Source organism: Epargyreus clarus, unplaced genomic scaffold (genome assembly GCF_041222505.1).
Source record: "Epargyreus clarus isolate Ecla_fem2 unplaced genomic scaffold, WU_Ecla_fem_2.2 ptg000018l, whole genome shotgun sequence".
Lineage (NCBI taxonomy): Eukaryota > Metazoa > Arthropoda > Insecta > Lepidoptera > Hesperiidae > Epargyreus > Epargyreus clarus.
Window position 1 is genome coordinate 4,429,774 of NW_027332226.1, and position 13,940 is coordinate 4,443,713.

The 13,940-nt window shown below is 32.6% G+C and overlaps 1 protein-coding gene across 2 annotated transcripts in view; it reads right to left on the reverse strand.

Annotated features, from left to right (window-relative positions):
* Positions 1 to 13,471, reverse strand: part of jvl (javelin-like) — a 155,131-nt gene extending 141,660 nt beyond the window's left edge. For both annotated transcript variants that reach the window (XM_073082639.1, XM_073082642.1), the window contains exon 1: positions 13,061 to 13,471. In XM_073082639.1, coding sequence (XP_072938740.1) covers positions 13,061 to 13,126 — 66 coding nt within the window. In that variant the 5' untranslated portion in view covers positions 13,127 to 13,471. The remainder of the gene's footprint in view (positions 1 to 13,060) is intronic.
* Positions 13,472 to 13,940: the final 469 nt, after the last annotated feature.

Sequence of the window (13,940 nt, forward strand, 5' to 3'; positions counted from 1 at the left end):
AAAGTTAAAACGCTGATGCAACTGCAATCATTCACGAAAATTCAGACTTTAAAAGATTTAAAGCAAAATGTATCTAATATTTACAATGTAATTCACATTTAAACAACCAAGCAGGATGAAAAAGCAGTACAAATAGACGAATACAACAATGTCAATATTGTCATTTCCTGCTTTCAAAGAAATATAGAACAAATACACAAAACAAGAAAAACGAATAACGTTGCAACAAGCGATTCACCGTTATAATATTGCAAAACGTTACTTTTTGCTCCTCGTGACAAATTTGATCGAATTAAAACGAAAAACAAACGAACAATAGTTCAAATTTGACATTGTATTCGTAACCTATTTCGAAACAGACTTGCATATTCAAGTTGAAATGCTTACTTTCTTCGTCATATTAGATACATTTAACAAATATATAGTACAACTAGCTGACCGCAAACGTTATGTTGTCATATAAATAAAAAAATGTTAAGGGTGAACAACCCTTATCACTTAGGGGTATGAAAAATAGATAGTAGCCGATTCTCAGACCTACTGAATACGCATATAAAATTTGGTGAAATCGGTAAAGCCGTTTCGGAGGAGTACGGTAACTCACATTGTGACGTGAATTTTATATATAAGATTATATGATAACATCACCCTAAACGATTTATTTTCTTTTCTTAGATGATGGAAAATATATAATTGACTATCTAATAAAAGTGTCTTGTAAAGCATTTATAAAAAGATCATTTAACAAGCCATTTCAATAGATTGTAACAAAATGCTAAAGGTTTTTTATTTGAAATTAAGCATTAGCCATGCTATTCTTCTCACGTTACTTACACAAGTAGTGATTGTGTACGTAACGTTTACAACTATAAGGTCTCAAGGATATCAAGGAAGAGTAATTAGGCTCATCCACATTTGAACAAAGTTGGAATGCCTACTCTAAACTCGACTACTTTATACTTTAAACCCAAAAACAGTGCCATCACAAATTATAACTACAAAACAGATATACCGAAGCAGTACTAAGCATTCTAACAAATTGAATTTTCAAGAGTTGAATCTACTTTTTCAAAGCGATACTGTACCTTCATAATATGCATTGAGCTTTATGTAACCGTCGCTATCAAAAAAACTGTGTCATAGTTAATAAACATATTAATTAACAAAAAGTATGTTACTGTCTTGACACGGGCGTGACATGAAACCCACTCTTTGTCGCTAATGCACGGCGTAATCAGCCGTTACTCAACATAATTTCTTATGCTTACATAATTATATAATCAGATTAGTAAAACAATAAACCTGCCCTACAACAGTATCAATTAAATTTTAATACTCGTACATGTTTAGACTATCGCTCTCACTTTGAAATCAAAATGTCTTTCGTTTCTGCTACTTCTCAATAAAAATATGCTTTTTACGACCACAGCCCCACATAATTCCCTGTGTTTTCCTACCCAGACCTAGTACAGATAGCCAAATTAATCATTCAGATGTCCGTCTGGGATCGAACCCGGAAACTTTTGCGCGTCAGACCGGCATGTTTACCGCTTAGCCCTGCTGGTCAGGATAAACATCATAAGGATTCTTATATAATATCACAAAACAAAAAAAATACTGTAAGCACAATGAAATTCGGATCCATAACCTTGATGCATTTACACTATCGAATTAACACCTGCGCTTCTGCACTTACGTCAGACTTTTTATTATTTGCTAAATAAATATTATTTTTAGTGTAGCCACATAAACAATTTAAACTGTGCAATAAATTATACTTATTATAGTAACACCTATGTATTACGTTTAAACGAAAAATATTAACGTGTTTCATAGAAGAGATGGTTCACAAATAATCTCATAATGAATAAAATATGCATGAGATAAAATCACCAGAGTAAAAATTACAAGTACCTAGCTATTAAATAGAGTATTTTAAATTTCGTAGGATGTATTTTCCGCTTTCTACACACTAATATTACCACTATTTTAATAAATCTCCTATAGCTACAGCCGTATAGATGAAATCGTTAAATTATGGGAGAAACTGCGGCCAAGTTCGAATAAGGAACGTCGTTTATATGACTTATGTTGAAATGAAGCAGTAAGGACTTATGGCTGTCTTGTTAAGGTTTCTTTATTAAATCTTAACTTGGCTTTGGGCCTTTTACCTTACGAAATTTTCTTAAACCTTAATCATTAATATTATTGTATTAAAATAATTGATTATGGATTAAGTATAAATAAAACCGTTTATAGTAGTAGTGTCAGTAGTTAAAACTAATTACTATTTTGATAACATCAGCGATGATATAAATATAATTTTTCTTAATATTAGCACACTAATCAACTAATTTCACAATTATCTCGTGTCTATAATACTATGCACAAGACACAATAAACAAGATACCTTAATTCATAAGGAGGCTAAACTAATCATCGACCTACATATACGATAACAACAACAAACAAACAAAATCAAAATACGACAACAACAACCCCTTAAAACGTATGTGAAAAGACGTATTAATGTCAGTACTCTTCCCAGTACATATTTATAGTGCATTTACACTAGGAAGTCATTAATATACACGGTTCACGCCCGCCAATGCCCGGGGGCCCGACAAACCAAGCTTTCGTTACTCATTCATACGGTGCTCGTATTATGCATATTATCCGCAACACTGGCCTATTACTCACTTTCTCCGGTTACCGAACGCACAGCGTACTTAACCGCTATCAATTTACAAGCTGTATTTACATTAAACGTGACCTAATTAAAAACCACTTACATTGTTATTAATCTTTAATATTTCGCATCAGACGTACCCCATATGTGTAAACTCACTTTCGGTTTTGGACATGCAAGCTCATATAACAAAGATAATGTCATAACTTTTTGACATAAATAAATTCATATTAAGATAGTTAAAAGTAAAAGGTTTCTTATATGTTATTTAAATAAGAGTGCTATCTACACCGGAAGTTGCACAAGACAAAGGCACACCTCGATTCGTATGCAAATGTGTATGTGTGTAATTTATTAAACTCTCTTCCATTTTATTTAGTTTTTGTTCGAAGTACTGTACCTACCGTATGTATTAGCTCTTTGTATCATTAAGTTAATTAGATAGCGTTTGCTTTAGTACCTTAAGGTTCTCTCGTTTAAAAGTGACCATAGCGATCTACTAATTTGATTCTATATTCCTTTGGGTCTGCTCTGCAGAGATGTTACATGCAGAATGAGAATTTGCAAAAACTTAGTTAGTTAATATATTTTAGTGTAATTCTATTTTTTGTGGTGTGTGAACTCGTCCATTATATTTGCACATAAATAAGCTAGCCACGGTATTTTAACACGTATTAGTTTATAAGTAAATAATGCAGTAAAATATTTCAACTCATCATGAAATTAACTTTTCTAGATTTTGAGAGTTACAAACTAATGGTTTTGTCATCAACTTATTTTTAAATTCAGATTCAACATTAACTGCGTGAAATTCGTGCCGCCTACCGAAACAAATACGAATTTGTTCAAGGAAGTGAGATAAACTATTTTAATACAGATTTATGGCTCTAAGAATACAATACAATGTAGATAGGCTTTTCAGCTCGGAGACAGTAATAGGCGGCTACTCGGCTATTGAAGTGAAACTGCACAGATTGTGTCCAACGCCGATATAATTATTTGAATTGTTATTGCTCAATAATGACGTACCGTTCCTGTATTTTCTCTTTCATAGAAAGTGAAACTGCCATCTAACTAAGTCATAATGATAATATGAGTAAATTTAAACCAAAATGAGTTTGAAATGTATTGCGGTTAGAAACCTAGAAGGCTGATTTATATGAAATACAAGCTTCCTCGTGCGGAGTTGAGCGGATTTGCTTTGCACCGCAGTTATTTTTATTTCTAAACTCAAATAACCGTATACTAGAGTAAGGTAAGTCACCTTTGTCAAATGCTTTCTTGAGCGATTGGATAGTCTACAGTTTAAGCAGTCCAAAGACAAACTTTGATTATCCGACCATGTATCTAGATTGAAATCCAAACCAACGAAAAAGTTGCATTTACTATTTTGACATATAAAAAATTATAATAAAAACTTATTTACAATGTTACAGGCACTTCTAAAATTATGTTTAACAGTCAGTCACGAAGTGTGTCTACATTTCGTGAGCCTACACATATTACCTAATGATCTCACTCCAGTCCGTTCCATGCACGATACATGTATATTATTGTGACCTTTTTAAAATATCTCGAACTTTGAAGGTTACTGATTTCGCATCTTGATTAATAAGAATGGTTAATGACGTCAATATCTATGAATGCAATATCTATAAGTGTTTAATAAAATTTAAGTACATATAATAGCCATGATACAATTTAACATTGCAAACAAGAAAAAAATGCTTATTGTTATATAACATGGTATTTAAGACACACCTTTTATCTTATTATACGTATGATAATTCTCAACATTAAACTCTAACCATTAGTTTCATATATAAACATTAGACAAATAAAAACGCAAAGATTGCTTAAAGTCAACTACATATATAAAAAACAATGCCATGGAGATAATCGTAGCATCACAAACAAGCACATGATTAATGGAAATCCGGACATTTGAATACAAAATTATTGCCAGCATTACCATACTACAAACATTATTTAACTTACCCAATGCATATAACATTGAAATACAAAAATTGTGCAACATATTCATACAAATACCGCTCGGTTTCTAGTAACGTTCTCTAAATGTTAGTATGTCGGGAACACGAGAAATGTCAACAGCGCAAACGCATATTAACAGACCCAACTCTTACTTAAGGTGATTTAGGGGTTAGCCCTTGTAATATACACAACTATTATTAGTAACAAGACTACAGAGAACAGATGGTAGAAATAATGACAACAACAACAGTGTGAAACGAAAAAAAACAGGCTTTAATTACACCTTGCGTCTCTGATAGCAATTCATTAGCAGTGGCAGTAATTTTCATATTATAAAATAATTTCTATAAAAATGCATAAATATCTTTTTTTAATGTTTAAATAGATTGTTCTGAAGAAATTCATAAAGACTTATTATTATAAATACCTTGTATCAGTAACAATACTCGATTAAATGCTTACTAGCAAGAATTATTTTTAATAATGTTTGAATTAACATCCAATTATTTCCACATACCGGCAAGAGACTATTTATTTAGAACAGAATTAATTTCCACTACCATTCCGTAGTACAATAAATCGAGTTCGAATCGTTAATAAGTTACATCTCTCGTTCTACGATACGAAAATCAAATCAAAGTATCCGATTCAATTTCCAACACAATATTCGTCCGTGTAAGTTAACCAATACTAATCACACTTTTTATGTCAGTTACATATGACTATTGCTTAACGGCACATTACGTTTTTAATGGAAACTTCGATTCTCTACGCTAACTGTACTGATATCGAATACTCGCTTTAACTCGCGGCTTCACCTGCTTGGGGAAAAAATATATACTTGCGATGATATAGTATGTATCTCCAAAATATTCGTTATTAATAAACAATACATGCTCAAGTCTTTCGTAACAATTATACCAGCAAATGCATTGCTACATAGTTGAACTCCAATTCAACTTCATACTCGCATATGGAAAGACATGAAAGATAAAGGCATATTATAAAAATACTTTTTATCCTACTGCACAGGGTAATGATTATCGAGTTTATTTATGAATGTCTCATTCTTTGACACGCTCTGCAGCCCAAACGGCTTGATGGATTTTAACATATGAGATGTTGTTGATTGGTCTAAATTTTGGGATGCTTCGGGAGACAGGCTAAACTAATTCTCTTTTCAGTTGTTTATTTTATAGCAGTCGGTTTTTCGTATTTAAAATAAATTACTAATTCATTACATTTTGGATCCTTCTAAACTCTTTAACTTGAGCAGCCTAGAATAAATATTGTAAAACGAACACATGGACATAGATACTTTATATATTACACACAGTGAAGATATGACATAAATAGTTGACGCAACAGAAATATAGTAAAAAGTATTCGATTAGATCGAGATGATGACGTAAAATGATGGAATGATAGCGCATTTGGAACATCGAGATGTGGGTGAAGTGTTATTTATTGCCGTTGCGATACGATTTATGCGGTTTTATGATAGCACGATTCGTTTTTTATTGTGATTGAAATATAAAATTCTAAATATATTAAAATATCTGTGGTTTAAAGTATCTGCGATTTTTGAGGTTTACAATTATATTTTATTGGATCTTACTTGTATACAAAATAACAGTTAAAATAAGCACTCGTATCACTAAAGTACCGAATATTGTAGAACACACTTCAAATAGAATAACAACTGAAATCAATTATGGATATCTAAGATAATACGGGCTTGGACTAATGGACTAATTACATTAATTTAGGCGGCGAAACAAGTTTGAACAGAATTAACATAGGCAATTATGGATTGGATTGCTGTCCTGCATACTTTTAGATTATTTGTCATTACGTATTATTCATATGCGGGCTGAACGCTATTTTTATAATAAATCTACCACAAGAATCTCGACTACAGCGCCACCTATCATGTCCTTCAGTATCAACATTACTATAAACAATATTTTCGTTTTAATTAAATTAGACACGCGCGCCATCTATCGTACTTATAAAGTGGGTATGCCAAACACTGATTTCATGGTGAATGGATGTATTTTATAGTAATAAAATATGATAAACTCATGGAAATACATTCATATTGATATACACGGCAAAATGTTTTATTCTTCCGATAAAATATTACGAAATCAAACGGAAACCTAGTGTGTAACGTACGTACTTATTTTAGAGGAAAAAAAATGACAATGGACCTTAATCGGCCCGACCTTACCACTCAAAAAAGCGCATTATAATTTAAATTCCATTTTAACTACCCAAGTATTTCGATTGCGTTAGCGAAATTAACATTAAACTTCCGCTACTTAAGATTGGGATATGAATTACGTTATACATACCTTTATATAGAACCAAACGATAATAAAATGCAAAAGAAGAACAACATTGAATATAAGTGACCGAGTAAATGATATCGTACCATCACGCGGTAATTATTTTGTATTATATGCTCGCATCTCCGGCTTCATGCCAGATTAACTTGACGATTAGCGATTATGAGGCTTAGTTATAAACACCGAGATGAATATATACCCACTTAAGGTTCCGTATTCATTGGAACTGTATTACTAAATCAAGAACGTCGGTCCACATATATCAGTTTTATCTTTAAAAGGCTGTATTTTGATAGCTTTTACAAAATATTGTTATTATAGTAGTTTGAAGCGCGCTAGGTTATTGTTCTAGAAGTACCTACTCATTGGACATGCACACCATCTGAGATTTAATGCTGTAACTAGCAGTAGATGGAGTTATATGAGAGATAGATCAAGGGATTGGTCACAATTACGTTGGAACAATTTATTGCCCAGCGCATCAGAGTACAGCGCTAAAACTTCTGCGTAAGATATTAGGCATCAGGCTATTGAAAGAGGAACCCTTCAATGATTCTAACACCTTACTGATAATGTAATCTACCTTACCGCTTGCGCTATGTAAGCGTCATGCCATGCAATAAGCTAGTACACGCACCATTTTCATTACTTTCCTTTTCGGAAAACCTCCCGCCTTCATTGTTCTCTTCGAGTACATACTTTGTGCACATTAGCACCACGTTCTTGGCACACAATAGTAAATATTAATCACAATTATTACACAGCACAGTACGCTTAAGGTCACAAGGCGGCAAGTGTTTCGCAAGACCAAAATGTACTGACAAACCGAACAGAAAATTGCCAACTAGATTTTGCCATGAGCACGCGATCGGTGTATATTCTTAAGCGTAGATATAGCAAGTTTATATCGAGTGTTCACGAATTTTAGACCTACAAGTCTGAGCTTTATCGGTGATCGTTAATTTGTGAATTGAGTCCTAGAATAAATTACGAGACTTACAAACGAGAACTAATTAAAAGGACCTTTTGATGTTGCTTAATATCCTTTGAGATTTTAAATATAAATTAAGATTTCAAGTTAAATTGTAAAATGCAAACCTAACTAAAATTAGACCTTTGAAATATAATAAGTACCTATTTTTTATAAATAAAAATACAAGATACATACATCGTTGTAAATAGACACTGACTCTATCGGACCCTATCCTATATCAGTGTTATAAAAATGACACAATATTTTAAAAAGTCTCACCTTCAAAAACCATTAGGCGCCATAGTAATATCAAAGATAATCTTTCGCTATCAACTATGTCAACTACATAAATTACATTATACAGCCAAATGATAGTCAGGGGAGGCTTCACGCTAGCACCAGCCCGCCCCTGGCACCCGAGCACCGCAGGAACCTTGAACATGCAACCTCCGAGGCCGTAAAAAATTGCTCTGTAACGTCACCACAATTTTAAGCTTAAAACGGGACGTTCCTTCTTAGTAAATTGATGTCTCATTCTTTGGCACGCTCTGCAGCCCAAACTTAAACCTAAGCAACTGCCTAGAACACATGGACACCGATACATTTATATATTTATTACTGCTCCTAATCTTTAACATTTATGTCTGAGCAAAAAAATATGTTTTAGTCAGTCTAATATTAATTTTCCGTATTTACTATCCCACCTGTTCACCGTACGTAGTATCATGATTTAACTCTTTTCTAGACGGAAAAAAAACCTGTGCATAGCAGTGGGATAATAGACAATGTCTTACCGATATTTACAATGTTACAGCACAGTTTTAAATATTCATCGGTTTAAAATGACATTGTTATTCAAATTAATTTTACGGGTTTTGCCACCGACTTGTGACTCTTTCCTCAAAATCTGTTATTTTTTTAGACCTTTGTATATAACCGGGGCAGTGACAGCGCCTCAATTCGGGACTATCCCGTTTGAAATAAGGCACATCATGGTCACCTGGTAGTTAAATCGATTATCAGTTTCGCCATATTTATTGTAGTCAAATCTTTTTCAGGTTATTGTACTTTTTAACTCAAAAAATAAGCATTACTGTAAATTATATATTACTATACACGCTATATACCTATTATGCGTGTGTGTGTGTGTGTGTGTAGTAAATAACACCCTGAAGGTCATATACTCGTAGGTACAGAAAAGATATTCGACCCTTTATGAGAAAGATCTATCGGAATTTTCGGGCTATCGAGCAGGGCCGATTGTAGTACGAATATATGTCAGGAATTTATAGATATAGATACTGACCGTACTTCTATTCGATATAACGTTGGAATCAAAGCACTAAGCCATACCGCAGCCGCGTCATGAGACCAGTCTTGTTTCATATACCAGTGGAAGCGTGAGAGTAAAAACCATAACGAACAATTAATGCATCATGGGCGATTATTTCGCGCAAATTAAATTGTGTCAGCTGCCTGCCCCACATCGTATTGTTCCGCCGTGGGACCGAGACACAACTTATATTGTTCATTGGCTGAACCAACTGTTGGTAAAATAGAAAATTACGAACAATAGCCCGCATTTTTCGATTTCCCGACCAACTAGACGGAATTGAACAGACGCCTAACACTGAGCTGAGAAAAATACATACAGATTTACACACAATTACACTGGTATGTTATTATCCATAGAATTACGATTAATTAACACAAGTGATTAATTGCCACTGTGTGATACAAAGAAACAAAACAATAACGAACGAATAAAATCGGTAAGAGCAATCATAGACTATTCAATGCTTGTAATTAATTAGGTAGGTATGCATTTTTACATTGTTAGACATGATCAAATTTGATCGATTATTTAATTATTTTTCTTTGATTGATTATTATAATCAGTTATGTAAAATTGTAAGGCATAAGTTTATTTACGAAAATTACCAGTTTCTATTAGCAATTATTCATAAAACCGAAGATAATACAAAAATGACAGATTATGTACAATGGATATCAAAATAGGTATTAACTAAAATTAGGAACTCGGATAAGACTACATTCAAATAAAAATCAAATGAATTGATGGTAATCTTTGTGTCTGTGAATGGGATAGATATATTGATTTCTGATGTATAAAAATACATAGTGTAAAGTTGTGTTCTGGTTTGAAAGAGGGGGTTAGACAGACAATAATATCAGAGATCTTAACTTAATTCTCAGAAGCAGTTCTTGTATGGGTTCAGTTAATTCAGGGTAGGTTCGTAAGCTACGAAGCTGTCTAATATAAGATATTTATTTGATGCTTACTTTATATTAATAAATATTTAAGTTGTTTCAAAAGGTTGTGATGGAATGATAAAGTGATAAGTATTAATCCTTATTATTTCATTGTATATCTATAATTGTTGTGTAATTTCAGCTGTGAACAAAGAATAAACTATTCTATAATAGAAATACTACATTAAGTATTACCTAATTATCTAAAACATGAATAGAACATGATTCTCAATGACCTATCTGCTTTATTTTCCAAACTCTATGTACAAAATACTTGCCTGTATGAGTTGCTGGGTTAGGTTTATGAGTTTTACAGTATTGATCACAATAATGATAGAAACAATATCAAAGGAGAGAGGGCATCATTAGAGCTCTTTCCTGCCATAAATGTGTAAGGTAGTTATGGCTATGTGTCAAATCTACAAATAGAAATGCTTGTTTTTCATTGCTTACATTATATAACTAAGTATTGGTGGAAATGAGTTCAATAAAGCTGCATATAGAGGGTTGTGATTTAAGAATTGGAGCTACTAATGCTTGCTAAGTAGTTGCAATCAATAAAGCCATAGCACTTTCATATCACATCCTATTCACTTACCTTTGAAAGAAACTGGAATATTTTTGTAGATTAGCTTTGACGTTGCTCACTGTTTAGCTACCTCACACATCTCTGGTGGAACATACCCGTGTACATACTGTATGTACTCCTTAATTTGTATTTTATGAGCACTGTTTATTTAGTGTATTTCAAATAGAATGCTTTGTATCTATGTACATAACTTTAAGTATGTTTAAGTAATTCCTTAAAATAAACATCAGTACTCATTGTACTACTTAACTGATAATAAATTAAACAAATTGTTAAAGGAAGACATTCATTCGCAAAAACATACAACAGGCTTTTTAATAACACAGTATGTATGTTTAATGCCACGAGATATCTGAGTTTTGGGAATTATGACATTTTATTTTTTATATCCTCTTTTTTCAGGGTCTTCTTTTTAATTTAAAACTTGACTATTATTCGTTTTTATTTTATTAATGCAAAAGTAAAGTCCTTATTATAACATCATATGAAGGTGGTAGAACCCTTTGTGGTTCGACTCCGGCGGCACCACCGCCACACCTATTTCAACCTAATAACAGCAGTGTTAAGCGCTGCTGTGTTCCGGTTTGAAGGGTGTGGTAAGGGAGACAGACTTTTCCGAGGCGTTCCAGCTTAGCCCTCAGGGGTAGCGGCGCATCTGTGGCCGACCTCAGGTAGGAATATCTAATCCTATCTGGGGTTGATTACAGATGTCCATGGGCGGCAGTAGCCACTTACCATCACGTGGACTGCATGCTCGTCTGCTACTCTTATATTATAAAAAAAAAAAAAAAAAAAATATTTTGTTAAAAAATGTTCGTAAAAATGCATTTTTTATGTGCTGTAAAATCCTTGAGATACATTTTTCTATAGGTCTGAATCAATAAGTTATCTTTCATATTATAAAGTATGTATACAGTCTACACTTAAGAATAAGTTAGTGTACTGGCATAAGGCATATTAGGTAACAGCAAGTAGATAAGGTAACAGTTTAACGAGGAAACACTTTCCATTGAACTAATTGTTCCAACTAAACATTGAATTTCAACATGAACATTGTTGTAATACAATTAGGTCTGCTTATGGGCATGGATTTGCAAGCAATGTTGTGTTTTAAAGTTAATCATAGATGTTACTAATGGCTGACGCAGATGAAGCTAAGAAAACCAAAGATCTACAATGATAAACTTAAGTCTATCTGTGACATTTTTGGAGCTGGAAAAAATTCAGACACAGTAGGGCCCAAGATTATGTAATGGATTATCCAGAAAAACATTTTCATGTTAGCAATTTTAACAAGCCAATCCACCAGAAGGATCAGACTTGACTTGTAAATAGATCTAAGAACTTTTTACCATAAGCATTATAGTTTTAACTGTAATTAATTTTAAAAGTACATATTCATTCCATAGTCCTTTTATAAAACCTACAGTAGAAAATTTCTACAGTTTTTTAGAAATATTAATACAGATAGTAAATCACTATTGTTGGCAAATTCAGTACAAAAATGAATATCATTCAAGTTTATATGAGAGTAATATATAGTCCGCGTAAAACTGCTAGGCTGCTCTGAATATAAAAATAAATTGTGTCACCATAGCAAATTGTATAACTACACCTACTCGCACCAACTTCAGAGCGGACTTGCAGTTTGGCGTTGACTATACCTAGGAGATGAATGAATGAGAGAAAAATGAATACTATCATAAAAAGGTAAATGTGTTACTAAATCAATTTTATATTTATTTTCAAAATGTTAATGTCCTTTGTAATTATCATAGACAGCAAATAAAATAATAAAATATATGTGATATTCATCCATGGATATTTGTAGTGAACTTTAAATAAAACAGTAGTATATCTAAAGTCAATTATAAGTTTTGCCTTATCCTAAAAAATAAGTGGGCATGCCTAATTTTACAATATTATGTGATATTAAATAGTCATCCATGGATATCTGTAACTAACTTTGAATAGAACACTAGTCTATCTCAAATCGATTACAAGGTTTGCACAACCCTAAGAACTAAGTTGGCACTCCTAATTTAAGTAAGCTATTGGACCACACAAGGCTTGTAGTACAAAGCAGAACAGTGTGAGTCCTGATTATATATAAGCCAGTTATATGAGTGATGCCACGGACTTCAATCTATAAATGCATTACGAAATGAAAGTCTAGTAACCGTACTCACCACATTGTTGTAATTGAAGGCTGCGGCGCCAGGCGCGAAATATTCTCTGTTAATTTTATCACCCATTGTGAAAACTTAAAGCACCAAAACTCCAGTTAGGGAACACCACACATCCTTCATTTTAATGTACCAAACATTAGATTTAAGTTGAACTAGACACTGGTTTTATAAATGTAAAACTGACAGATTGTTGGAAGCGTCCTAAGTAGCATTATTTGCTGTAAATTGCGTTCTAGGCCGCATTTAGTAACTACAACTTATGAACAACACATATTTGTTCATTTCTAGCATAAAAACTTTGAAAAATAAACAATCAAACGTTTTCTTTACAACAATAAACCACTGAACTATGATTTTTTTTTATACAGATCATTCATTTTCATATTTCACTCACTGACTCTGACAATTTACCTTGACACACAAACGTATCTCATGTCCGGAAACGACATGTTATTTTAATATTTTAAAAATGGTAACGGCATAATGTAAATATAATTATACTAACCAACTTTTTAAAAACAAAGGTATATAATAAGATAATATATATTTAATTTAATGGGTATTATTTATATTTCATACTAAAAAATAGGTAACCAAACAATATGAGATACGATACGTTTCCGAACGAAAATCCGATACTTTTCATTGTCTCTGGACAAAAAGGCAAAAGTCATTTTATGTTTTATTCCATTTTTTATCCAATAAAATCTACTAAATCCATTCAGTAAAAAAAAGTAACAGGTATTACTTTCTCAGCTAACCCCGCACATTTGTTCAAAGTAATAATACAGAAACAATAAACAACCATCTTTTTTATATTGTATTTCAATAATAACATACATCAAAGGAAAAAGTTAAATACAATGGCTCCAAAATCAAC